This window comes from Heterocephalus glaber, unplaced genomic scaffold (genome assembly GCF_053883595.1).
Source record: "Heterocephalus glaber isolate CG9 unplaced genomic scaffold, H.glaber_assembly_v1.0 deba00001451, whole genome shotgun sequence".
In the NCBI taxonomy this organism is placed as follows: Eukaryota; Metazoa; Chordata; class Mammalia; order Rodentia; family Bathyergidae; genus Heterocephalus; species Heterocephalus glaber.
In genome coordinates, this window is record NW_028258301.1 from 6246989 (window position 1) to 6274959 (window position 27971).

At 43.8% G+C, this 27971-nt stretch overlaps 2 protein-coding genes and 1 pseudogene across 3 annotated transcripts in view; 2 read left to right on the plus strand and 1 right to left on the minus strand.

Moving 5' to 3' along the window:
- The first annotated feature begins 208 nt into the window (after positions 1-208).
- LOC106008515 (ubiquitin-conjugating enzyme E2 G1 pseudogene) lies at positions 209-817 on the plus strand (annotated as a pseudogene).
- A 6792-nt stretch (positions 818-7609) lies between these two features.
- On the minus strand, positions 7610-27552 carry Nsun4 (NOP2/Sun RNA methyltransferase 4). Of its 2 annotated transcripts, none has more exons than XM_004872958.3 (6): positions 27352-27552; positions 23138-23472; positions 17857-18011; positions 14231-14391; positions 9488-9612; positions 7610-8228 (listed from the first exon to the last, which is right to left on the minus strand). In XM_004872958.3, exons 1-6 carry the CDS (start codon positions 27442-27444, stop codon positions 7952-7954), a joined length of 1146 nt encoding a protein of 381 aa, XP_004873015.1. In that variant the 5' UTR covers positions 27445-27552; the 3' UTR covers positions 7610-7951. The 2 variants fall into 2 exon arrangements, with proteins under 2 accessions (XP_004873015.1, XP_021106449.1); XM_021250790.2 differs by lacking the exon at positions 27352-27552 and adding an exon at positions 24247-24436 and having other exon boundaries at positions 7766-8228.
- Lrrc41 (leucine rich repeat containing 41) overlaps positions 27156-27971 on the plus strand; it is a 37532-nt gene continuing 36716 nt past the window's right edge. Inside the window, exon 1 of the mRNA XM_021250785.2 lies at positions 27156-27209. The gene's annotated coding sequence lies outside the window, so the exon portion shown is untranslated. The remainder of the gene's footprint in view (positions 27210-27971) is intronic.

Consider the following 27971-nt stretch of genomic DNA (forward strand, 5'->3'; position numbering starts at 1 on the left):
GATTTCCGGCACAGTTTGTAATAGCTAAAACTTGGAGACAGCTCAATTGCCCACTAACAGGAAACTGGACAAAGAAAATGTGTTTTTTTTTGTTTTTGTTTTTGCTCTTGCTGCTTTTATTCTTTCACCACTGTCAACTGTTGACCTTCTGCCATGTGCCACTCTGCCTTGGAGCCAGGTGATTATGGATGAAACCTCTACACATTAACTCAACAAAAATTTAATGGAAGGCTTTTCAGCAGGTTTAATAGATGACGATGATCTCTATTGGCAGGAAGTCCTTATTATTGGTCCTCCTGATACACTTTATGAAGGTGGTGTTTTTAAGGTTCATCTCACTTTCCCAGAAGATTATCCCCTCTGGCCTCCTAAAATGAAATTCATTACAGAAATCTGGCACCCCAATGTTGATAAAAATGGTGATGTTTGCATTTCTATTCTTCATGAACCTGGTGAGAATAAATATGGTTATGAAATACCAGAGGAATGCTGGCTCCCTATCCACACTGGAAACTATCATGATTAGTGCCATTTTGATGCTGGCGGACCCTAATGGCAACTCAACTGCTAATGTGGATGCTTTGAAAGAATGGAGGGAAGACAGAAATGGAGAATTTAAAAGGAAAGTTTTCCACTGTGTAAGAAAAAGCCAAGAAACTGCTTTTGAGTGAGATTTATTCAGCAGCTAGAAATTTCACTTATTTCAGGGTCTCCAATTGTGAAACATGGCACTGTTTTCCTGCACTCTACCCACCTACTGCTGGACTTCTGTCACAACAAGTTGGCAAACACTGGCTGGAACTGGGCTGCAATAAAGCATGCCAGTCATCAATGCTGATAAGAGCCTAACAAATGTCAACTTTCAGATGATTTCGCAGTCTGAATTCCAACGAACTCTTTTAACCTTCAGGAGGAATTGTAAAGACCTGTACATAGCACAACATGATCTGGACAATATATATACTGTTCATGTACATCCACATACACACCTTGCACCAAATAATGCTTTCTTGTAGTAGAATAAGAATTGTGTAAACTCTAAAAGATTTTAGCAGGTTTTCTTTTTGTTGTTGTTGTTGTTGTACTGGGGATTGAACTCTGGACCTTTCAAGGCAGGCGGCCGAACCACTGAGCTAAATCCCCCGCCCTGTTTCTTATCAGTTTTAAAAGACTCTTTGAGTCTTATCAGTGGTTCAGTCACCTGCTTTGCAAGTGCAAGGTCCTGAGTTCAATCCCCAGTACCAAAAATAAGACTCCTTAAAGAATGTCAGATGGGGCCAGGGATTTAGCTCAGTGGTTCAGCCACCTGCCTCACAAGCACAAGGATCCGAGTTTGATCCCCAGTACCAAAAAAAAAAAAAAAAGAATGTCAGATGAAAAGCGATTAGGATTAAAAGTTTCCATTTAATTTCTTTTAAAGCATTAAGGCTTCATTAAACTCATCTCACTTATTAAACTTTTCTATCTTCTTTGTTTTGACATACCCCCTTTTGCTTTTGTCTCTTCTGCCAGAAAGTCCTCAAATCATTTAGTTCAAATACTGAAATAGTTAATAAGGAGTTACTTGATTTTCAATGATGACACCAGAGTGGTCATCACTAGGTTCTTTGTCCTTTTTATATTCTACTTGCACCCTTGGATTGGATGTAGCAATAACATTTTCTGGCTGTTAAGAGCTCTTGAACCCAGTCATTATCCCCGAGAACTAAAAAAAAAAAAAAGCTGTTGCTTCTAAATTCAACTTACTGAAATTTACCCCAAACAATACAAAATTCTTGTTTGGTTTTTTGCCCTCAATTGCCCATTAAGAGTGGATAAATGAAGCATGCATAGCTACTGGCTTTTTACTTCTGGGTTTGCTATCAAAAGTGCTATTTGCCCTCATACCCTTCTTGGTCCTTCATATTTCTTTGCCTGTATTCTTCTATACTGCAGATTTTTCCTCACCTATTGTACAAAGAAATTGTGATGTGTATTTTCATGTAATTTGATTTTGGAATTCTGTCACCTTATGCAGTGAGTTCTTCCAATACACAATTTTTTTACAATTAAAAAAATGTGTTTTTTTAATAAAATGGAGTACTACTCAGCCATAAAGAATGAGAAATTAGAGACATTTATAGCTAAATGAATGCACATTGAGGCCATACTCGTAAGTGAAATAAACAGGACACACATGTGTAAATACTGAATCATTTCTCTGGTGTGAGAAACTGAAAGTGTAAATAAGGATCAAAATGTATAATGGATCATGTGAAATAGGAAGAAAAGGTCAAAAGGGGAATGGGAATTGGAAAGGGCAAGGGAAAGGAAAGAAGGGAAAGGAATAATATGAGAAAAGGAAAAAATGGAAACAAAGTCTTTGTAAATAGAGAGGGGTGGAGTGGTTGAAGGGAGGGCAGGGGAATGGGGGAAAAAAATAAGAACAAGATATATTATGTAAAGGTACAAATTCCCAATAATGAATGTCAGCATATTCCTAAAATGTACCAATAATCTTAATGAATGAAAAAAGAAAAAGAAACTACAAAAACAAAAGCAAAACAAAAAACAACAAAAAAAAATCTCTTCCTCTAGGGTAAGTCCCCCAGCCATATGTACTCTACTCTTTTCTCAGGACTTTGCTCACTTGTAATTTACTTGAAATTAACTATAATTAGTTATAATTTATTTGTAATTAACTTGCCCTCTAGATTGGCCATCTTTTTTCATAAGAAAAAAGACCTTGTCCATCATGTTCACCATTCCTACATTTAGGATTAGGCCTAGCACATGACAGACACTCAAGTATATATTGCTTACCTAACATTAAACATGCATATCGGCACTTGGGGGCTAGAAGATGCAAAGGTAAATACTAGTTTCCTGCCCTGAACAATTCCTCATCTAGGAATAGGGTAAAGGAGAAAAAGCAAAGATGGGAAGTGCTACACCCATAACAGATACAGAAGATGGAACCACTCAGTCTGCTTTCAAGGATCTGAATAGGCTTTTTGGAGGTGCAGACTTGCTCTCTGAACAAGAAGAGAAGGAAAAGGGCACAGGACAGAGAAAACAATGTGTCATAACTCAGAGGACCAGTCAGGTTATACTTGAAACCTAGAGACTGTGAGAAAAGGGAGTAGGGGATGGCAAGCATGAAACCACCAGAGTCCAGGGCTCAGTTTGGACCTGGACTTGGAGGCAACACTGAGAACAAGGATTATAAACAGATCAACAACACTGTCAGATTAGGGAGATTTACCTTTTGTGGTGCTAGGGATTGAACCAAAAGCCTCATACATGATAAGCATGGATCTACCTCTGAGTTCATTACCAGCCCTAAAGTCTGGGTTTTTAAATGTCAATTACAGTACTTATTAATTGACAGATGTTAACAATTCTCATTAAGCTGATTTAGCCTCAAAACTTGGTGGCTTACAACAGTCACCATTCTATTTGCTCAAAGTTCTGAAGTCAGCAATTTAGGCTGCTGTCCCCAGGTTGGAAGGTCTAAGATGCACTCCAGCAGGATGATCCAGGCTTCTTCATGTGGTAGGAGAAATTACTTAGCTAAGATTAAGTGATCTATGCTCCTTCCCTTATCTATAAAATGGGACTAAGAAAGAGTATCTCCTAGGGTTTTGTGAGGATAAAAAACAAGGACATAAAACAATGTTTTCATAGCATGGTCCTGGCTCAAGCAAGTGTTCAAAACACACTGGTGGGGCCAGAGATTTAGCTCAGTGGTGCCGCCGCCTCCCTCGAAAGTGCAAGGACTGGAGTTCGATCCCTGGTACCAAAAAGAAACAAAACACCCTGGCGATTAGTGCCATTGCTACTAGTAGTTAGGTAATAAGGGTAACTGCAGCTTCTGGCTTGGGCAGCAGGGCAGAGACGGTACTGATGTGTGGAGATGATGAATGCATGTGAGAAGAGCAATAGTTAAAAGGGGGGAAAGTGGTGATTTGAGTTGGCCAATGAGGGTTCCTCTTGCCTTTCTTCCATTCAAGGACCTCAAACCCTGAGACCTTCTAACTCAAAGGTTTTTTAACTAGGGGTTTATAGATAGGTTTTAGGGGGCTAGACTACCGTTCAGTGGTAGAGTGCTTGCCTACCAAGTATGAAGCCCTGGGTTCAACCCTTAGCACTGCAAAAATATTTAAGTATTTATGTAAATTATTTTGGGGGGGGGAGATATCCAAATCCCTGAATGATGTGTAAAGTGCTATAGGGATCTTTTTTTTTTTCCCCTGAGATGGGCCAAAGCTTTTGGGGGGGGTGGTACTGGGGATTAAACCCAGGGCTGTAAACATGCTAAGCAAGCACTCTACCACTGAGCTACATCCCAAGTCCTTTTTATTTTAAAACAGGGTCTTACTGAGTTGTCCAGGATGGTCTCAAACTTATATCCTCCTGTCTTAGCCTCACAACTATGTGGAATTAAAGGGGTATTCCACTGTTTTATCAGTTTTTTCAAATGTTTAACTTGCAATTCTCCTGACTCAGCCTCCTGAGTAGCTGGGATTACAGGCATGAGCCAACTCATCGAGCCAAAATAAAGTTTAGGATGACAATGCAAGTACAAGCAAGGATGTGGAAAAGTAGGAATTCTCATACATTAGTGACAGGGATATAAAATGCTAGAGCCACTTTGAAAAACAGTATGGCAATATCTCATAAAGTTAAAAATACATTAACCACACAAAAAAATACATTAACCATATGACCCAACAATTCCACCTGTGTAGTTTCTCAGAGACAAGAAAACTTGTACACATAAAATCATTTATGTAAATGTTAGCACCATTACTAATGGCCAAAAATGGAAGCAACTCAAATGTTCACAAACTGTGATTTATCTATATCTATGGAACACAAGTCAACAATAAAAAGGAACAAATCATCAATAGTATTTTCAAAAACATTATACAGCACTAACTTGAAGAAGTCCAACACAAAAGATTATACTATATGTTTCATTTCCCAAGGTCAAGTATTTGAAAAGATTCACCAGCATCCACAGAGTATAGTCATCTCAGCTTTTTTTCTTTTTTTGGTTCTGGGGATCGAACTCGGGTCCTTGCACTTTCGAGGCAGGCGGCAGAACCACTGAGCTAAATCCCCAGCCCCTCAGCTTTTAATTTAAAGGCAAAGGATACAGGGCAGCAAGATAAAGACTATGCAGGTAAGCATCAGGAATCTGAGACATCCCATGTACAAGATCCCAGTGGCCCTTATTCACATGTGGACTGCACTGAGAGGGGGTCTGTGCCTGAATCACTATGATCTGTGTGAAGAATCCTTGCTTTGGGAAAGCTCAAATCAGAAGTTCCCAATATAAAGGGAAAGAAAGAAGGCAGGCTTCAGTGCTGCTTCCTGCCTGTACTGCCATGGACTGTTTCTCTGCAGTGCCCCTCTGCCATGCCACCTTGCCTTGGAGCCAGCAGACTATGACTGAAATCTCTACAAACTGTGAGATAAAAATAAACCTGTGCTGCTTACAAAGAAAGTTCCCAGGAAGGTTTTCACACTCCTCTGACCATGTAATCAAGCCACACACACATAAGCAGCTAGACCAGTTGCAAACTATCATTAAAGAAAGTAATCCTGGGGGCTACCAGAGGACAGTCAGATTTTAAGCAGACATTGTAAATCCCAATACCCTTATTTTGTCCAAGAGTGGAAAAGCTAGACATTCAGGTGTCTCAAAGATAAATATGAAGTTCTGGCAATCCAGTAGCAAATCAACTCTATCATCCACAATATCAAATTCTATAAAAGGCAAAATATAGGTCCAGGGATTTAGCTCAGTGGCACCACACCTGCCTCGCAAGCGCAAGATCCTGAGTTCAAGCCCTGGTACCAAAAAAAAAAAAAGGCAAAATATAGTGACAAAAAATCAGTAGTTACCTGTGACCTGGAACAGAAGGGAATGAATGCAAAGAAACAAAAGGAAATATTTTAGGAGATGGAATTAATTTCTACTTTTTTTTTTTTTAGTACCGGGGATTGAACTCGGGCTCTTGCGCTTGCGCAGCAGGCAGCAAAACCACTGAGCTAAATCCCCGGCCCAATTTCTACTTCTTGATGGTGATCATGGGTACACTATTATACACAATTACTGGGCTGGAGATTTAGCTCAGTGGCACCTTGCCTGCCTCGAAAGTGCAAGGTCCTGAGTCCAATCCCTGGTACTGGAAAAAAGAAAAGGAAAAGAAAAACAATTACCAAAACTCATTAGAGCTGGGAAGGTAGCTTAGTGCTACAGCACTTGCTTGGGATGCACAAGGACCTCCATTCAATCTCTAGCGCTGACCAAAAAATTAAACAAAACCTTAATAAACACATTAAAAACTGATGGAAGTCAAGCATGGTGGCACACACCTGTAATCGCATTACTCTGGGAGGCTGAGGCAGAAGGATCATAAGTTTGTTTTGTTTTTGGAGTACCAGGGATCAAACTCAGGACCTTGCGCTTTCAGGGCAGGTGAGGAGCCACTGAGCTAAATCCCCAGCCCATGAGCAAGTTTTAATATCTCTGCCATAAAGTGTGGGTGACCAGCTGGGAAGTCTGAGGCCTAATTGGTTTCTTCAGTGAGCACTAAGAAAGAGGGCTGACAACTGCAGGGAAAAGTAAAAACACCTGAGACTGTTTGACAAGTACCATGGTAGAAGGGAGACAGATGAATCCTGTGTAACTCTAATTGCTTGTGCCCGTGTCTGACTAAATAAAGCCAAGGTTTGCCAGTCACTTGGGGCTCTATGCAGAAGGGAAACGTGAGTTCCCTGGCCCCCCAGATTTTAACCTGATTCTGTGTCTATTTTTCATCCTCGTCACCCCTTGGTGAGGTCTGAGCTTGTAGGCTGGTTCCTAGAATAAAGGTTATCTTTTTTAAGGCTAATGTTACAAAAATATAACTACATAACCGTCATGCTATCAGTAAATTATGTAATGTTGCCCTCAAGCACATTGTGAGAAGTGAATTCCAGTGATGCTGGGAAAAGCACTGAGGGATTTGGAAGTGGGCTAAAGGACAGGCACCAGAGCTCAGCCACAGATTAGAAACAAGAACAAAAACTGCATAAGGTCCTCAGTTCAATCTCTAGTACCACAAAGCAAAACATTAGGAGATGCCCAGATACTTCAGCAAAATGAGGTGAGTTCCCAAATACTCTTAACAGCTCTCTAGCTCCCTGTCCCACAGGAGCTCATGCCATGTTTGCTGCTAGAAGAAGGAACAAAGGAAGAAATGCACAAGAGTGTGACATCCCTATAGGAGAAGCAGTTTCTCCAGCCACACAGTAGTGTCACTGACAGCAGAAGGAACGGTCAGAATTATTCAGCTCAGGAGAGCTTTCTCAATATGAGTAAGAAGATTATCATGCACAGGCTTAACATATTTAGTTACTTGCTCTTCAAATTAGATCACGGGGAACTAGGAAGGCTTGCTGGGCCTGTCAACTAATCAAGAGGAACTTACCTCAAGTGTGAGGGAGGAGCTATAACCAGAGGCCTGTAACCAGGCTCAGGCACCTTGGAGCTAGTATTCAGCAGCTGCAGCTGGGAACAAACAGAACTAAAACAGGACCTGGACTGACATGAAGCCCCCAATAATAGCCCCAGATCTATGGAGCATCAACAATTTTATTGGCTAACTGCTTCTTCCCAAGTTTACAGCTTATAGTGTAGGCCTGCTCATTCGTTCCTCCTGCTAACCCTCAAACAGGGTAGCAACCTTTAGCACAGATGTGGAGGCGGGGCAGAGGTATAAGTGAGCTAGAAACCTGCTGATGCTCCACAATTGGACATCAGGACATACAAACTCCTAATTCCTACTGCTTAAAACTGTCTTCATAAAAACTGGAAGATGGAGACAGGATCCACAGTGTGTATCTGCCAATGGTCTTGGTTTCTGGTTCCTCCAACAGAATACACCCTTTGTCTTCCTACTTCAGGAACAGGGTGATGCTATGTCAGCCTACGCATTTTGCAGAAGTACATAGGCCCAAAATTGGCTATCAGGTTTGGCAATACCAGCTCGCCAACCTGGCAGGATTGAAAGAAACAGAATGTGTCCATGAAAAGTTTTCGGAAGTGAGACAGGTCTTCCACCTGAACCTTGATGCTGTATTGGTTGGCCAGAAGCTCAATGGTGCCTTGCACCACATACTCGTTCTGTAAATGTGACAGTGAGCAAGTGGAATAGACAACGTGGCCTCCTGGTTTGGTGGCAAGAAGTCCAGCCCTGAAAACAGAAAGAGAAAGAAGCAATGACTAGTGAGCTTCCCAGCAGTAGAAGGAGCAAATAAAGAGCTACTACACAATGGGTAGCTGAATTAGTCACTTAAGTCCCTTCTATGATGACACTGCCTGAAAACTTATTCTCAAGGCAGAGACCAATCCAACCTTATTCCATGGTCTCTCTTCTGGGAAGCCTTACTTTGTATCTGGACTGGTTATGGACTAAACCCTGAAGCTGGTTATACACTGAGTCTTTTTTTTTTTTTTGGTACTGGGGATCGAACTCGGGTCCTTGTGCTTGTGAGGCAAGAACCACTGAGCTAAATCCCCAGCCCCATACACTGAGTCTTTACCCCAACCCTCAGTAGTTCATTTTCTTTTCCTTTTTCCCTCCCTCCTTCTCTTCCTTTTTTTTTTGTGGGGTGGGGGGGGGCTTTGAGACAGGGTTTTGCTATGTAGTCCAGGCTGGCCTTGAACTTATGGTGATCTTCCTGCCCCAGCCTCCCCTAAGTGCTAAGATTATAGGCATATGCCATCATCCCCAACTTTTCTTTCCTTTTTTTTTAAGAAGCAGTCTCGGGGCCAGGGATTTAGTTCAGCGGTTCTGCCACCTGCCTCACAAGCACAAGGTCCCGAGTTTGATCCCCAGTACCAAAAAAAAAAAAAAGAAGCAGTCTCACTACTTTTGCCCAGGAATTTAGGGCAGCCCCAATCTTCTGGGCTCACGTGATCCTCCTTCCCAGCCTTTCAAGTAGCAGAAACCACAGATACACACCGCTGAATCTGGCAATAGCTCTTTTTCAAATATGCAAGTCACTGGTACAGGGGGCAACGGAGCATGAGTAAATTTGTGCACTGCACCCTGGTATATCCTATTAGGGTATTGTTTTGTTTTGTTTTTTTGGTACTGGGGATCAAACTCAGAACCTTGAGCTTGTGAGGCAGGCAGTGGAACCACTGAGCTAAATCCCCAGCCCTAGACAGGGTTTTTTTGGGGGGTTTTTTGGTACCAGGGATCAAACTCAGGTCCTTGCGCTTTCGAGGAAGGTGGCAGAACCACTGAGCTAAATCCCTGGGCCTAGATAGGGTTTTTAATGTTCCAGAAAAGGACTATCGCATCTCCTCCAGGCAAATCTCCAGCTATAAGACCCTTCTATGGGTGACAGTCTTGGCAAAAGCTTCTGGTTCCCCCAATCTTCCAGTGACCAGACTCCTAGAGCACTCTGGCACAAACCCTTGAGTTTTTGTAAATCTATCACTCACGCTAGTAGCTGCAATTGCAGCATAGGCAACATCTGTCGCTCCTTCTTCCTTGACCGTTGAAAAATGTTATTCTCTTCCTCATGAAGCGAGTGGCGGTCTGTGGTACAGGGCACATCTACCAGTACCTGCTCAGAGTTAAAGGGTAAAGCATTAAAGTTCCTTAAAGACTCTTCCTACTGAGGCCAGAGCTGTCTTAGCCCCTTGGCCTAGAAGGTTCATGTTCCCTCTGCCCATCCCTCCATTTCAGAGAACCTGACAAAGCTACTCATTTTAGCCTCTTAGACAACTGTGAAATATTGAGTGGGAAAATAGTATATTCAGCAATATTTATGAATAGTCAAAAAGCCGAAACCAACACACAGATAAATATAAAATTAAAGAACTGCTATCAACTAAGAAAAAGTTTTAGTGCTTCAGGGATGTGTCCTTACCTACTTGGATGAAAACATCCAGTTCATAGATGATACAATGCTCAATTTATAGATAATATTGAATAACAAAATCAGGATTCAAAATTAAATTAAAACAATGTCCGATCTAATATGGAAAAGTTTTAAAGTAAGAAATACAAAATCATTCATTACAAAGAGCCTACTGAATAAAAACAAAAATTTTGGACCAGGGATTTAGCTCAGTGGTTCTGCCGCCTGCCTTGCAGGTGCAAGGTCCCAAGTTCAATCCCCAGTTAAAAAAAAAAAAAATTTTTCTTTTAAACTTTTTTGTTTCAAAAAGTAAAATCATCTTTGAAAAAGATCTGTTTTAGTTAAACAGGAACTCTAGGCAAATTAAAAACTGATCCAGTGTTCAACATCCTGATGTGTTCCCAGCTGCCTTGATAGAAAAATGATCACCTTGTATTCTAGTCAGACCATGCTGAACTGTGATGGGGCTGCCCTTCACAGAAAAAATGAAATATTAACTAATGGTGATACCCACAGAAGGAACACTGCAATGTTCTAGAAACCATATCATAGAAGAGTTTTATACCTCTTGATTCTAGTAATGTAGTAAATTAGATATACTAAAAATTGTTATAACACAAAACTTTAAAAAGGCTGGGTAAAATGTATTTTAAAAATATGTTCAGGGCTGGGGATTTAGCTCAGTGGTTCCGCTGCCTGCCTCGCAAGTACAAGGTCCTGAGTTTGATTCCTGGTACCAAAAAAAAAATGAAGTGTGACAGAAATATGTTCAAATGTAGCACTCAAAATTACAAAAGCCTCCAGAAGGAAAAAAAAAAGACAGGACAATAAATCCAAAGAGGCATGTAGGAGCTAAATTAATGGCTTCTGGGGTTGTTTTGTTTTGTTTTCAGTACAGTCCTGGGGACTGAGTCCAGAGCCTTCATGCTGAGCAACATCTCCAGCCCTTTTGCTTGAGATTGTGACTTGCTAAATCACTAAAGTGCCCAGCCTAGATGGCTATCTGCTATCCTCCTTTCTCAGCCTCCTAGAGTTCTGGGATGCCACCACACCCAGCTAATGGTTTATGTTTTTTTTACTAATCCCTATTAACTAAAAGCCTAGAAGGACAAAAAAACAGTGCATTTCCCACATGAGGTGAGAAACTGGAATGGAAACCCACAGCAAAACCAAATCTTCAAAGAGCATGCTAGTAAACAAATACCTTCTGCTTTGAGCTGGCTCCTGAAATTTAATACCCTAGATACAGAGGAAAGCTGGAAAAAGAACAGCCCTCACAAAGACCAACCCTGAGTCAGCCTAAATTGAGTGAATTAAAATGGTATGCCTTAATGTTAAACTGTTGCCCTGAAGCAAATCAAAATCTTTTTAAAGGAAGCTGGCAGCATGTACAGCCTCAGATAATTCTTTATATACAGCATTGGCAATCAAAGTTACAAATTACTAACTTACCAGAAGATAAAATTCAAATCACCGAAAAACCACGAGAAGCTGGGCATGGTAGCATATGCCTATAAGCCCAGCACCTAGGAACCTGGGAACCTGTATTACATAGCAAGACTCTCCCTCAAAACACACACACACACACACACACACACACACACACACACAAAACAAAACACAAAATAACAACAGCAAATGCCCCAAGAGGCCACCGTGTTCTCTCTTGCATGATGGCCCACCCTCATGCTACATAGTGTACTTCTTTTCCTACTTTTACTTGCCCCAAACTCACTCTGCAGAGCTTTTTCTACCTTTAATGAAACTTTGCTACCATTTGTGCTTGTCTTGACCAATTCTTTGTGCAGGACAGGAAGAACCTAGAAACTACATCCAGGAGGAGGCTCCAGCACCCTAAAACCCATTAACATATTTGGCATAGCCAGCCAAAAGGAACAGGCAAGGCCCTTTTGGATACAATTTTTGTTTCTCTCTCTAAAATGCCACAAAGGTTTTTTAGGTTGGGGAACTCAGGAGACTCTTCTCATGGCACTGGGAACTGTTTCCTGCTTTTCCATATGTATATGTGAGTTGGTGTGGTGGCGGTGTGCATGGCCTCTGCGATTTTCTTCCAGCCGTAGGAGGCCTACAGGGCCCGTTTGAAGTTTATCTCCCCTTTTCTTCTCTTTCCAATTTTTGGTCAGTCATTGCAGATACAAGTCAGTAAAGAGCAGCCAGAGAGCCTGCTACTAACCCAGTTGCAGAACAGCTCGTCCAGGTGCCATGTATGTGACCTAGTATGTAGGAAAAAGCAAGATAAAAGTACATCCTGGAGGAAGCAGGCCCACCCTAACCCTAACACAGCCCTGCCTCTCAGGACCTGTATGTAGAAGTTCTTGTGGGTTTCGAGATCTGGACAGCATAAAAGGACACAGATGCCAAGAAGAGCTTGCTATTGTGGCTTTCCTCACCATAGCCCGCTCTGCTTCCTCCAGGGTGTTCTTCTATCTTGTTTTTTCCTTTTACTCGGCCCAACCTCACACTGCAGAGCAAGCTTCTCCCTCACTCTTCACTTTTACTTTTTCAAATAAACTTTGCCACTGTTTTTTGCTCATTTTGTTCAATTCTTTGTTCAAGACAGAAGAACCTGGAATCCAACTCCAGAAGGAGATACCAGCATCACAAAACCTGATAACATTTATTTGATGAGCCACTTTTAGAAGGAGCTACCTGATAACAGAGGTGTCACTAAGTGGTAGAACATGTATTCAGTATGCATGAGGCCCTGGGTTCAATCCTCAGCACCACATATACACACAAAAATATGATAGCAGAAGCAGACTCATATGAGACAAGATACTGAAATTATGAGAACTAAGTGTTTCAAAAAAAAGAAAGAAATGTTTCAAAAAGTCACAACATAAAAAGTTAGATGAAAAAACTTTAAAATTAACAAAACTTTAAAATTTAAAAAAATCAGAAATCCTAAAACTGTAAGATACAATAACTAAGAATGCAATAGATATATTTAATCACATATTAGACAGTGTTGAAGAAAGAACTAGTGAATTAAGTGAAAATATTCATACTGAATCATGAGAAAAAAGAACAGAAATACAAGAGTAAAAAACAGGGGTTAGTGAATTAAATAAAAATAAAATATACAGCTAAGCCTGGTGGCACACACCTGTAATCCCAGCACTTGGGAGGCTGAGGCAGGAGGATCACCACATATTTGAGGCCAGCCTGGGCTACACAGTGAGTTCAAGGCCAGCCTGAACTACATAGCGAGACCTTGTCTCAAAAACAATAAGAACAAAAATAGGGGCGTAGGATATAGCTCAGTGGTAGAGCTACACTTTGCCTAGTATGCACAAGGCCCTCAGTTTGGTGTTCAACATCACCACCACAAAAGAGAGAAAGACACAGAGAGACAAAGGGAAAGAAGGAGGAAGAAGAAGAGGAGAGCTAGAGGGGGAGGAGGGCCAGGGATATAGCTCAGAGGTGCCACGTCTGCCTGGCAGGTGCAAGGTCCTGAGTTCAATCCTGGTACCAAAAAAAAAAAAAAAAGAGGAAAGAGGAGGAGGAGGTAGAGGAGGTAAAGAAGGAAGAGCAGGAGGAGGGAGGAGGGAAGGAAGGAGAGAGAAGAAAAGTAAAACAGTGGGACATGGTAAAGAAGCATAAAATACATGTGATTATAGTTCCAAAATCATAACAGACAAAAATGAAGCAGAAAAAATATTCAGAGATAATAGCGAAGAATTTTCTAAAACTGCTAACAAAATCAAGACATGGATTCAAAACGCACTCTTTCCAAACTGGGATCAAGGTGGAAGACAGAAAAACACTGGCAACATAAATTTCTATGTTCAGTAAAATTATCTTTCAAATTAAGTGCTTAGAGTCAATATAATTGCTGATGAGAGCACCAAAGACTTTGTTTTACAAATTGACAATCTGATTCTAAAATTTATGAAAAAGCTGGGCATGATGGCACACGCCTGTCATCCCAGCACTCAGGAGGCTGAGTCAGGAGGATTGTTGTGAGTCTGAGGCCAGCCTGGGCTACATAGTGAGTTCAAGGCCAGCCTGAACTACAAAGCAAGACCTTGTCTCAACCAAAAAAAAAGAAAACAAAGAAAGAAAGAAATTTTAAGTGGATGTCCTAAATCAAGAATTACTGGTCTGGGGATTTAGCTCAGTGGTTCTGGTGCCTGCCCTGCAAGTGCAAGGACCCGAGTTCGATCCCCAGTCCAAAAAAAAAAAAAATTATACTTTTGGGGGCCGGGGATTTAGCTCAGTGGTTTCGCTGCCTGCTGCGCAAGCGCAAGGTCCCAAGTTTGATCCCCGGTACCAAAAAAAAAAAAAAAGAATTACTCACTCGGTCATAAGTGTCCCCTTCCAGTTCTCCCCACTTCCTTCCGTCCCAAGAAGTGACTCGAATTTGATTCCTTTCCCTGATACCTTGAGGCACATAGCTTTGAAGGACCTTCCGTAGTCTACCTGTCCGAGAAGTGGACAGATCGTTGGCAGCAAGGTTGCCTGTGCAAATAAAAATACTTCAGAAACCATAGCCCAATAAAACACCCCACCAGCAATGGTGCTGATGCAGACTCAGATCAATTCTTAGGCACAGCCAGTCAACACAGACCCCGTGGATAGAGATGTGTGTTGTGTACACCGCACTGCATCAACTCTCTGGAGGGTAGGTTGCCAGGGCAGACACATATAGGGCACATCCACCAGCACCTGGTGGCCAAGAAAGGCTATTAAATAAAGGAGGCCAAATAAGAATATTTATTTCTAAGGAAACATGCTCTCTTCCATCCTTTTGTTTCTTGGTTTTTGGTTTTTTTGAGGCAGTGTCTCACTATATAATTCAGGCTGGCTTTGAACTCCAGGTGATTCTCCTGCCTCAGCCTTCCAAGTGCTGGAATTACAGGTGTGCACCACCACGCCTGATTTTTTTTTTTTTAAATCTCACTCAAGTGAGGCTCAAGTGATCCTCGTATCTCAGCATCCTGAGTAGCTAGGATTACAGGTACATGCTACCACACCCAGAAACCCACAATTTTCTTTTGTTTTGGTACCGGATCGAACTTGGGTCCTTGCGGTTTCGGGGCAGGTGGCAGAACCACTGAGCTAAATCCCCAGCCCCACTATTTTTCCTTTTTTTCAGACATTCTCACTCTGTAGTTCAGGCTGGCCTTGAACTATGTATCCCAGGCTGACTTCAAACTCATGGTGATCCTCCTGCCTCAGCCTCCCAAGTGTTGGGATGACAGGCAGTGGTCATCACAAACCCACTATTCTTTTGTTTTGTTTTGTTTTTTGAGACAGGGACTCACTATGTAGTTCAGGCTGGCCTTGAACTCACTATGTATTCCAGGCTGATGTTGAACTCAGGGCAATCCTCCTGCCTCAGCCTCCCAAGTGCCGGGATTACAGATGTGTGCACCACACCTAGCTGAACCCACTATTCTCAAAACATTCTGCTCTCTCTCTTTTTTGCACTGAGCTATGTCCCCAGCCCTTTTTATTTCTATTTTGAGACAGTGTCTTGCTAAGTTGCCCTAGCTGGGCTTGAATTTGCAATTCTCCTGCCTCAGCCTCCCAGAGTGCTAGGATTAAAGGCATGCACCCAGCTTCATTTCATTTTTTTTGACAGACATGGATTATAGAAATATCTCACAGCTGATACCCAGTCTAAAAGAAGAGGCAACAAGGGAGGTGGGAACTGGAGAGTATATACCTTATGTAACAGTAACAGTCACTACCATGAACCAATTTAGTATCCCTGCAGAGAAATGTCCCAATTTTCTTCTTTTCTTTCTTTGTTTTTGTTTTGTTTTGTTTTTCATACTGAGGACTGAACCCAGGACCTTTGCACTAAGCTACATATTCACCCTTTTAAATTTTTAATTTTGAGATATGATCTCACTAAATTGTGAAATTGACTGAGCTGGCCCCAAACTTGCAATCGTTCTGCCTCAGCTTTCCAGAGTGCTGGGATTACAGGTGTGTGCCACCACGCCCAGCTAAAAATGTCCCAGTTTTTGAAGACACTCAACAATGTAAAAATCAGATTCTCTGCTCTAGAGGAATTTTCAGAAGAGAAAAGACAGGTTCTAGTTCTGGCTCTACCTCCAACTCTTGTAAAATTTGTTTTATAATTTCACCAGAGTTGTTTCCCCCTTTATAAAATGGGAGGGCTGGACTTAGGAGGTAAACTCTTAAGTTCCTTTCTTGCACTAAAATTCTGTGACCCTGTTTTCCTGGAATCAGGAAGTTAGTCATGTGGGTGAGGAGCTGGGACGAAGGCAAGGTGCTGGTAACTCAGCACACCTCAAAACAGCAACTCTCAATTATATCGCCTTTGCCCTTTTCCCTCCTCTTAGCTCAAGTTCTCCCATTCCAAGTGATCTTACCCTCATCTCCTTTCTAAAGGATTCTCACAGCACTCAGGCAGATCAGCACAGCCCAGTACACAGGTCAGGCTCTCTTTCATGGGATGTCCACATCTTTTCTCCTCTCCCTCTAGACTTCTACAAGCCTGAGACCAGATGTAATAGCTCTCTGAATCAGCCATGGGCCTACAATGAGGCTGGAGGCTAATTGGAATTGTGCAAGCTGGCTGACAAGAACTGGAATAGAAGGATTCAGGGACACAGAAAGGCTCAGGTACAAGAGAAACCTGGCAAAGTTCCAGGTCAGGCATGAAAATCACAGACCCTTGTGGCTACTTCTCAGATCCCCAAGGAAAAAAACTATGATTTTAAAAAACAGTGTACAGTATTTTTTTTTCCAGTACCAGGGATCGAACTTAGGACCTTGCACTTGTGGGGCAGGCACAGCGTCACTGAGCTAAATCCCCTGCCCTGTTGTACAGTATTTTAAGGCAGTATGTTGGCCAGCAGATGGCTGAAGTGAGCACTTACAGTGCAGAAGGCCCAGGATTGCCAACTGAGATAAATAAGACTCAGGCTGAGACTGGGACTGTAGCTCAGTGATAAAGTGCTTGCCTAGCATATGGATAGCTCTGAGTTCAATCCCCCAATAATGGGGAAAAAAGGACCTGAGCTGTCCCCAAGAAATTCACAATCTTTTTTTTTTTTTTTTTGAGACAAAGTCTCACTACATAGTTCAAGATGGATCTGAACTCACTATGTAGCCCAGGCTGGATTTAAACATGAGAGAATCTTCCTGCCTCAGCCTCCCAAGTGGTGAGATTATAGGTGTGCACCACCATACCCACCTTAGAAATTCATAATCTTTTTTTTGGTACCAAGGATCGAACTCAGGACCTTGCGCTTTCGAGGCAGGCAGCGGAACCACTGAGCTAAATCCCTGGCCCAGAAATTCATAATCTTGAAGAGGGAAAGATTTGTATCTAGTAAAGCTCTGAAGTAAAGCTAATGGGTTAACAGCTGCAAGGGTGATGCTCCTGGTGTGGGGGCACAGAAGAAAGAGGGATCATTTCTGAACTGGCCTGAGGGAAGACTTCCTGGAGGTGGCACCCTGGAGCTGAGGCTGGAAAGCTTAACAGATTTAGACAACCCAGCTTGAGTAGGGAATTCTTTAAACTGTAACAGGAACAAAGCCTTATTCAGCCAACAGAGAGGAGCAGGGTATGGCTGAAGCACATAAAGCCTGGGGAAGAGTGATATATAAACCTCTAAGTGAGGCTTCAACCAGATCTTACTGTTTTAGCTGGCAGGCCAAAGAACTAAGACTTAATCTTAGAGACAAAGCAAACACATCCAATGGGATTGGTCATGTGATGAACTGGAGTTTTGCTTTAATCTGCCTTTAGCGGCCTTGCTCAGCAACCTTCCTTGACCAGTTGACAAAAAAAGAGGCAATAAACTGCAAATAAAAAATACACTTAGCAAGCAAGAACTATTTCCTCTCTGACCTTGGGACCAGAAAGCTCACCAGAAAGTCATTCAGTGTGACTAGGTGAGGTGGGGAGTCATCCCTGCCCAAGACATCCGTGCCCTGACTTACGGCAACACAGAGTTTGAAGCAACGCTAGTGTCTTTCCCCCAGGGGCTGCACACAGGTCAAGCACAGTGTCCCCGGGGTGAAGGCCAAGAGCCAGGACAGGTAGCAAGGAGGCGGCATCCATCAGGTAGTAGTCCAGGACACCCAGGCTGCCAAGTCTGGAAAAGAGACCATCTTAATGTTAAATTCTTGGGGAAAAAAAAAATTCTTAGTCAGGAGGGCTGGGGATGTAGCTCAGTGGTGCCACTGCCCGCCTCAAAAGCACAAAGTCCCAAATTTGATCCCCGGCACCTAAAAAAAAAAAAAAAAAAAAAAATTCTTGGTCAGGACAAGCCTGGGAGTCAACACAACCAAGTCCATGCCCCCAGGGGCCACTGAGCTTCACTCAGTGAAAAACTAATTTCTCAGACACACTCAATTATTCTCTCTCTCATTCATTCATCTACAGTGTCCAGGGTGAACCTTTGTAAAAACAGATCAAGCTGGGCCGGGCATTTAACTCAGTGGTTCTGCCGCCTGCCTTGTAAGTGCAAGATCCTGAGTTCGATCCCTGATACCAAATAAATAAATAAATAAAAATAAAACAGATCAGACTGGGTATTGTGGCACATGCCTGTAATCCCAGTACTCTGAGAGGCTGAGGGAAGAGGACTGCAAGTTTGAGACTAGCCTGGGCAACTTAGCAACTTAGATCCTGTCACAAAATAAAAAAGGGCTAAGGACATAGCTCAGTGTAAGGGCCATGGGTTCAATCTCCAGTACCACCAAAAGAAAAAAAAAAAAATCAATTCCCTGCAATTTAGCCACACCAGCCATCTGCTATTTCTGTCTCAGGCCTTAAAGCTGCTGTGCCTTCTGCCTGCAATACTCTTCCTTCAAACATCCCCATGTGCCTGGTCATTTCTCTCAGATCTCTCCTCAAAAGTTACAGGGGGCCGGGAATGTAGCTCAGTGGCACCGCACCTGCCTGGCAACCACAAGGTCCTGAGTTCGATCCCCAGTACTAGGGGGAAAAAAAAGCTACCTCATCAGAACCACTAGCATTCCCTGACTATTCTATCTAAAATAACAGCCCTAGGGGCCAAGGATTTAGATCAGTGGTTTCGCCACCTGCTGCACAAGTGCAAGGACCCAAGTTCAATCCCTGGTACCAAAAAAAATAAATAAAATAAAACAACAGCCCTTATTCCCATTACCTTCTATCTCTCTAGCCTGCATTATTTGTACTTAAAGCACTTTATATGTATAGATGTTTGTGTTCTGTTTCTTTCTTTTTTTTTTTTTTGTATTAAATGTGTGTTCTGTTTCTTGATCTTGGCCTATTGGAATGTTAACCCCATGACAGGAGGGATTTTGTCTGCTCTGTTCATTATAATATCCACAACTCCTGAAGTGCCTGGCACAAAGTAGGAACTCAGTTTTATTGGGTTACATAGTGAAATACAAAATGCTTTACAGGCCGGTGATTTAGCTCAGTGGTTATGATGCCTGCTGCTCAAGCTCAAGGACCCAAGTTCAATCCCCTGTACCAAAAAAAAAAAAAAAAAATGCTTTACAGATTCAGAGAGAAACCTGGGCTTGATGAATCAGAGGCCTTCATTAAGTAAAAAGAGAAGAACATTCTAAGCAAAAAAAAAAAAAAAAAGAACAAGCCAGGCAAAGAAACATACAAATTCATACCTTCTGTCAGAATCAGTGAGAAATCTGGTGTGGCAGAAATACAAGATGTGAGGACCAGGAATTTAGCTCAGTGGCACCGCGCCTGCCTCACAAGTGCAAGGTCCTGAGTTCAATCTCCAGTACCAAAAAAGAAATACAAGATGTGCTACATAATGAGTTTAAGGCCAGCCTGAACTACAAAGCGAGACTCTGCCTCAAAAAAAAAAAAAAAAAGAGAAAGAAAGAAATTCAAAATATGTTAAGATTGAGGCTGGAAAGCAAACTGTATGTTATGGAGTTTGGACTACAACCTTTAGCAGTTACCAAAAGTTTTTCAGGAAAATGCCTCAATTAGACAGATCCAAGTTGTAGAAAACTAGGTTTAAGTTACAGATAGAAGGGCCAGGGATTTAGCTCAGTGGTTCCAGCACCTGCCTCGAAAGCATAAGGTCCTGATCCCCAGTACCAAAAAAACCCCCCATATATATATATATATATGTTACAGATAGAGCAGTTAGGAAATGTAGGTAGAAAGGCAGGGCTGATCAATAACAGCCTAACCATCACAGAACAACTTCCTACTTGTTGGACAATTGTCTTAAGGACAGTTGTGGTGAGCAGCGTTTCCAGTGTCTGAGACAGCTCAGCCTTGGGAATAGATCAAGGAGACAGAAACCCTGACAGAGAGGACAGAGAGTCTGGGAGAAGGATGTAATAAAACATAAGACACAGCACCATGTTCAATTATACCTACAATGGCCAGTCCCCAGGCTGCAACACTCCAAGCATTCAGCAATAGGCTCAGGTTGCAATAGGATATTTTCTTTTCATATACATATATACTTTTTCAGTTTTGTTTTTTTTTTTGGTCTTTTGAGATAAGGTCTCGCTGGTCTGAGCTCAAGGTGATCCTCCTGCCTCTGCCTCCCAAGTGCTGGGATTACAGGTGTGTGCTACCATGCCTGGCTAGGATATTTTCTTTGCTTTTTATTTTGGGTAGGATATTTTCAAAGTCAAACCACACTTGGATTATCTGTGCCTCATGCCTCACAAAGGAGAATAACAAAAGCAGTGCAAAATCTGAGAAAGGCCCAGGACTGTTATCACACCACTAGCAGGCCATAAAAGCCATCCTCATCAAGCATGAGGATGCTAGAGGTTGAGGATCCTTAAGGATAAGGATGAGACTGTAAAAGCTAGTCTTTCTTAAAAAAGAACAATTTTATAAACGATTTCAGAGGGCTCCTGGATTCCCTGAATACATCCTTTAGAAGTTGAGATCTCTTTGACTTTAGAAGGAGTCCATCAAAATAAAAGGGAAAAAATCAGACATCTGGGAGTTTTGGGGAAAGGGCAAACCACCTTCACAAATCTGCCACCATTGCTCACTTTCCTCGGTCTCTCAGAGTACCTCAAGCAACTTAGGAGACATGATGGTTCTTATTTTGTGTTTCTACCTAGTCAGTGCCTCGGAATTGTTCTCTGATCCTGGTCCATCTTACTGTACCTACACAGTGACTAAAGAAAGGGAAACTTCCTAAGCATAACTTTGATGAGAATACCATCAATGGCTACTGACAAGTGCTACAAGCACTACATTACATGTTTAATATACGTAATTTCATGTAATCTGTGCCATACCATAATGAAACAGGTAAACCCAGGTTCCAGAGCTCCACGGCCAGGATTTCAAACCCAATCCAGTTACTCATTAGCTGTGTCACTTTCAGGAAATTACTCAATTCTCTATGCCTTAGTTTTTTCTACCTGCAATTAAGAGTACTGGTAAGATAGTAAGAACTAAAGGACCAGGTGTGGTGGTGCACACCTGTAATCCCAGCACTCAGGAGGCTGAGGGATGAGGACTGCTGTGAGTTCGAGGCCAGCCTGGGCTATATACATAGTGAAAGCCTGTCTCAAATACTAAAATAAGAAAGAAAGAAAGAGCTATCACTACTATTATCTGAAGACAGTAGTATTATTATCTATCTACTATTATTTTCAGATAAGAAAACCAAGGCTCAGTATACAATGCCACATGTCCAACTGGTATAAAGATAGTATTCCCCAAATCTAGGTTTGCATGACTTCAAAGTTCATGCAGATTACCACTGTGCATTACTACCTTTCATTTGCTCAGGACCTTTTTGGTGATTCCCTAACAAATCTAGGCAGTTATAGCAACATGTACTAAAGGGCACATGGCCTAAAGCCATTCTACCCTGGTAATCCCAGCTACCCTCAAGCAACCCAGAGCCACCCAAAAAATCCCTTTCCCCTGATGTGTAAGCTCCTGGCATTCAAAATTCCCACACATACCCCTTCCATATACTTTACCAGCCTCATCTTTCCTTCCTCAGGCTAGTAACAAATTGTAAAACCTTGCTAATTTATATCCTCATTTCCATTCCTCTTTCCACAATCAGTTTTGCACACCTTAGCCGGAGTAATATTCTAAAAATTCAGCCAGAGATTTAGCTCAGTGGTTTGGCCACCTGCCTCACAAGTGCAAGGTCCTAAGTTCAATCCCTGGTACCAAAAAAAAAAAAAGAAAGAAAAGAAAAAGGAAGAGAGAAGAAAGGAAGGAAGCCAGCCATCCACCCAGTCGGGTGTGGTGGTGCACACCTGTCATCCTAGCACCTGAAAGGCTGAGGCAGGAGGATCACCATGAGTTCAAAGCCAGTCTGGGTTAAACCTCTTAGTAATTATAAGACCTCACAGCATTTTATACTTTTCTTTTGTAGTACTTAACATAACTATAAATCTTTTTTTTTCTTTGGTACCGGGGATCAAACTCAGGACCTTGTACTTGCAAGGCAAGCGCAGCGCCACTGAGCTAAATCCCTGGCCCACTAAATCTTTTTTTTTTTGGTACCGGAGATTGAACTCAGGACCTTGCACTTGCAGGGCAGGCAGCAGAACCACTGAGCTAAATCCCTGGCCCCACTAAATCATTTTTTAATATCTGTCTTCCTTAGTGGACTAGAAGCTAAATGAGGGTCTGTATACTAGTAACCCAGGCACTTAAATGCCTGGCATTTGATAGACAATATTTGTCAAATGAATCAATGAAGCCTTCAAAGTCAATTCCCATTCGAGTTCTGTGGTGTATACAATCCCAGCACTGTGGGAAGATGAGGCAGGAGAATCAAAATTTGAGCTTAGCCTGGGCAACTTATCTAGACCCTGTCTCGAAAATCAAATAGTAAGGGCTGGGGATATAGCTCAGTGTGAAGGCCCCAGGTTCAATCTCCAGCACTACAAAAATAAAATTTTTAAAAAATCAATTACCACATCCTACAACTAATATTGAGCTTCAGAGTCCAGGTTTAGGGCCAACCACCTGGGTCTAAATACTAGCTGTACCACTAACTGAACAACTTAAAGCAAGTAAGTACCTTAGCTTCTCCACACCTGTTTCCTCAAATGTAAGGAGCATAATATTACCTACTTCATCTGGCTGTTGACAGAAAATGAGATAACTCAGATAAATGCCCAGGCTGAAGAAGCACACCAGAAATATTAAGCGTGTTATGATCCTTATTACAGAGGCCAGGAGCTAGGTCTCTTCAGCGCACATCCAACAAGCACTAAGGACAGCCACACCCATGGCTCTAGATCCCACCTGGCAGGAGGGAAGCGGCTGACATCCCCTCTGGCAAAAGTGAAGCATCGAAGGTTTGGACTGCAGGCTGTGGATGGAGCTACAGAATGGTCACTCTCAGCCTCCGGATCCCAGTGGGAGATGGCTTCATTCACAAAATCCTTGGCATTCAGCTGCTCCAACTTAGCACTCACATGATCTGAAGCAGCAAAATTATTGACCAGAGCACCATACTTCTGCTCTGAGAGGAGACTGACACGGATAGATGGCCAAAGATCCCCAAACTGCACACTGTAGGTCATGTCAAAATTCTGCAGAGCCAGTTGACTGGCAGGGAATTTGGGTTCGGTGGCAGCCTAAAAAAGAAAGAGCAGGCTTACTGATCTCATTCTTGCCTCTGACCTCACCCAAACCTCAGAGCCCAGGGGCAAATTCAGAACCAGCTAATGTCCAACCCTGCCTTGGCATTCTGCCTCTGCCTGCCAGAGAAGTATGTGGCAGACAGAGGTGCCCAGGAGGGCTGGGCATGGCAGCACACACCTATGATCCCAGCACTCAGGAGGGTGAGGCAGGAGGATCACCATGAGTTTGAGGCTAACCTGGACTACACAGTGAGTTCAAGGCCAGCCTGAACTACAAGATCCTGTCTTAAAAGACCAAAAACAAACATATAAGTAAATAAATGGGGGGGGGAGTGATGAGGAAGCTGGACCTCTCACAGTTAACTATGTGTTCAGGCAGGAGGGGCCTCATCAAGAAGGAAAGTCTTTGGCTGAGGTGTCACTCAGTGTTAGAGCACTTGCTTAGCATGAGTGCTGCCCTGGGTTCTACCCCTAGCACTTCGAAAGGCAGGGAGGGAGGCTTGGAGTGAGAGGAATTTAAGAGAAGGGAAGCTCAAAAGAAGACTCCTGAGGAGAGCCTGCAGCAGGCTGGAAGAGACTACAGAAGCAGTGGGAAGGCTTTAGGCTTTAAAAAAAACAAAAGATACTCTGCCTTCGAACAGACCTTCTATTTTCCAAAAGCTGTGTCTACTAGTTCATGCAAACACTACAAGAAAAGTGCTCAGTAGGATACAAAAAACAAACAAAACAAAAACTTCCACATTTCATGGAGAGATAAGGGTAACTTACCTAAGATCACACAGTGAATAGCAACATAATGCTCAGAATCATAGGGTTGAAGGTTGTTTTGGGAGAATTCCCAGACCCCAGGAATAAGATAAGGAGTACGGAGGGCTCACAGTCAAGGTATGAACCAAAACAAGTACTTCTAGAATGACTGCTACGGGAATACCAGTGAGGCACATGAGTCAGGCCTGAAGAGCACAAAAGTAGATTAAAAGGGAAGTGAAGACTTCATATGAGTACTGTAGTTCATAATTTGGTCTTGGGTGCCGCAGCTGGAATGGTCACTATTACTGGTAGTCTTGTTACTGTCTGTACTTTCGCTTCAGCCTAGATTTTTGATCTAGTCAGAACTTCTGTTCTCATTTCTTATTCTGGGGACTCTTGCTCAGACCACAACTTTTGCCAGTGTGAGGACTCTTGCTCCGCTTCCGACTTCTGTCATCACGAGTACTCTTACTCTGGTTCTGAACTGTGAGGTTCTGGTTCTGGTGAGGACTACTGCACCGGCTCTGACTTCTGTTTTGGCTCCGACTTCAATTTTTGCTTTGGTGGCTGCTCTTGCTGTCACTACTCTGACATTCACTCACGATGGTCAAATTAAAGCTTGGATTAGTGCTACAGGTTGAGCTTTTGGGTGAAGGCAAAGGGCAGCTATAGGGAACCTGGGGGGACTCTTTGCCGGGGACTTGAGAGGCCACAGAATAGGTATGAAACCCACAGGGGATATTATTAGGGCAGGGCTGAGGTCGGGGGACAACAGGTAAACACTGGGGGTCAAAGGGTGTTCTCAGGGGAATAAAAGAATAGATGTGGGTAGAACAAGGAAGTATGGGCGGGCCCCGGGAGCACCATAGGTATCACAGGGCGGCATTACAGGCTGGTTATGACACTGAGGGGGCCTTTTAGAGTGACTGAGGGAACTAGAGAGTAGACAGGGATTAGAGGTGGGGGGAACCACAGAATACATATGGGTATTGCAGGGAGATACCATGGAGGCTCCATGGGGACTGCTCTTAGCATAACTACTGTGTGAGATAGGATCACAAGTAACGCAGAGAGGAAGAGAAGTAGGGAGAACCGTTTTGATGTTTCCAGGGACCACGGTAGGTAAGGGAGTCCCTAGGGGCAGTTCTTTGGTGCAGCAATTTGAAGGAGTTGTGAGGGATGGCTCCATACAAGAAGGACCAGAGAGGCCAGGGGGGTGGGGTGGAGGCAGAAGAGAGGTGTTGGCCTGAGGGAACTTGGGTTGCTCAGGAGTATGTTGGGTAGTACTGACTAGGGAGCGACATTTGTGGGGTGTACGTGGCTGTCTTAACTCTGAGGATTTAGGGGACTTCATGTATGGGGAAACTGGAGTAGGAAGAGGAGGTTCATTATAGCTTCTGCAGGGGACTGGCTGTGGTGGAGCTATAAATTGGTGGCCCAGGAGTGAATGGAAGTAGAGCTCAGAATAAGGACAGTGGGAAAGTGGTGGTTCTGGAGGACAGGGGGGACCAGAAATCATGGTGCCAGGGGTTAGGAGGAGATAAGAGCTCCCACCAGTCCCACAGGAAAGAATGGACTCAAAGCAAGGCTTCTTGGGAGCCTGGAACTGGGGTGAGCAAGAACCAGTATTCTCAGGGGATAGGCAGATGCCACAGTAAGGGCTCCCAGGGGCAGATATGTGGGCCTCTGAGGAAATATGGGAGTAATGAAAAGAGCCCTCCTGAGGTGAGCTGGGAGAGCCAGAGGTGCCTGCCTGAGAAGAGAGCGAGGAGCCACAATTTTTGCCAAGGGGCACATCAAGCTGTGGTTTGGGTTCACAAGAGTCTGAAGGCTTATGGTTATCATGGCAAAGGCTGTCAGTGGGTCCAGAAGATGCTGAAAGGTGAGGAAGGGGTGGGTCATTATAACTCCTCCCTGAGGACCAGTGAGAGAGCAGAGGGGAGATCACAGTTCCAAATTCCAAAACCCCACGAGAAAGGGTTGTGGAAACTATAGGTCTAGTTTCCATGGGCAGATGAGCAAGTGGAGGTGAAACTGAAAGTCCAGTTCCCAGGGGTCTATGAGTAAGAGGAGGTGAAATCATGGAACAAGTTCCCTCGGACTCCGGAGTGAGGGGAGGTACAATTATTGGGGCAGTTTCCAAGGGTATGTGAATGAGCTGAGGGAAAGTCACAGGGCTGCTTCCTGGGGGCTGCGAGGTCACTGGACTATAGTAACAAAGGTAAGTGTGCTGGTCAGAGAGTGAGCTCGGAGGACAAGGACGCTACATTCTCGGGGGACTGACCCAACTGCAGTAAGTGCTCTGCTGTCGGTGAGGGGGTGACCCCGGAAGGCCTAATCGATCAAGACAAGGGCTTCTAGGGGATGAACCAGAGAGTCTGGGACCGTGGCAACAGGGCCTTCCCAGGAATGTGGGAGAAGAGGGTTCAAAAGAATTCTGTGGGAGTGAGGAAGGAGTTGGTGGGGGTGGGGTGGGGACCCTTCGGGGTACACTGGGAGACTTGCCACTGAGGCAAGATGAAGGGTCTCTGGAGTGAGGAAGGTCGTTGCACTTTTTGCCTGTCTTTGGGGAAGAGTTGCCAGGGTGGTTGCTGTAACCTTTCCCGGGCGCCTGAGGCGGCTCGAGGGTGAGGACGTGGCTGAATCCTTTTCCGAAAGGCGAAGGAGGGAAGGGGTCATCGCTATGACAGTGTCCAGGAGATGAGGGCAACTGGGCTGAAAGTTGATGGAGAAAAGGAGAAGTCATGGTGGACGAGAGTAGGAGAAAAGGGGAGGGGAGGGGAGGGAGGGGGAGAGGAAGGGGTAGTGGGGACCAAGGGAAAGCTAACCACCAGGAAGAGGCGGTGACTTCACGGAAAGAATGGGGCGGGCGATGACGTAACTTTAGGAGGCGGAGTCAGGAGGTGGCAAACGTTTCCGGAAAAGGAGGCAGAGGTTTGCGACGAGTAAAAGCACAGACCGAGCGTGACCGGCAGACGTAGGTAGGCGACGCTCCTTGGGGGGGGGGGGGGTAGAAAAGATGCCGTGGCGGTCTAATGGGGAGAAAGTAATGAACGCTACCGAGGAGGGCAGGAAATGCAACGGGTGGAGGAGCTTCCCACCTACGCCTCTAGCCGGCCTTACCCATTTCTTCTTATGTCGATGTCTCCGCGGGACCAGCGCCAAGTCCACAAGCCTCATCAGCTCACGAACACCCTTCAGTATAGGCGCAGCCATGTCCGAGTGCGCCGCCGGCTAATTCCGGCAGGAACCCCAGCCGCGGCCCACAGGTTCCGCGGAGCTGTGTGCGCGCTGGTTTGAAGGAAGAGCACGGTCTCTGATGCTCTCCCTGGGCTCCGCCTTCCTCTACACACGGTGCAAGCCCCGCCCCACCAAAGGTCCCTTGACTGTGCCGGGAAACAGATCAGGCCCGCAGCCCTGGCTCCTAAGTGCACGGAGCAGTGTAAGGGTCCCTTAGGGGGATCAGAGAACTGGGAGCTGGTGGTTCAGTAGTGAAAGAGTTAACTAGGGAAAAAGAAATAGGAAGGACCTTTTAGAAGGAAATGGCACGCATTAAGATCCTGAGGTACGGTCTGGGGATTTAGCTCAGAGGTTCCACCGCCTGCCTCGAAGACACAAGGACCCGAGTTTGATCCCCGGTACCAAAAGAAGATCCTGAGGCAGAAGAAAATTAGACCAGACTTGTGGGCAGAGGCGGATTTGAAGTGAAGCTAACGAAGCTTAAGTTTCAAGACCTGTCATTT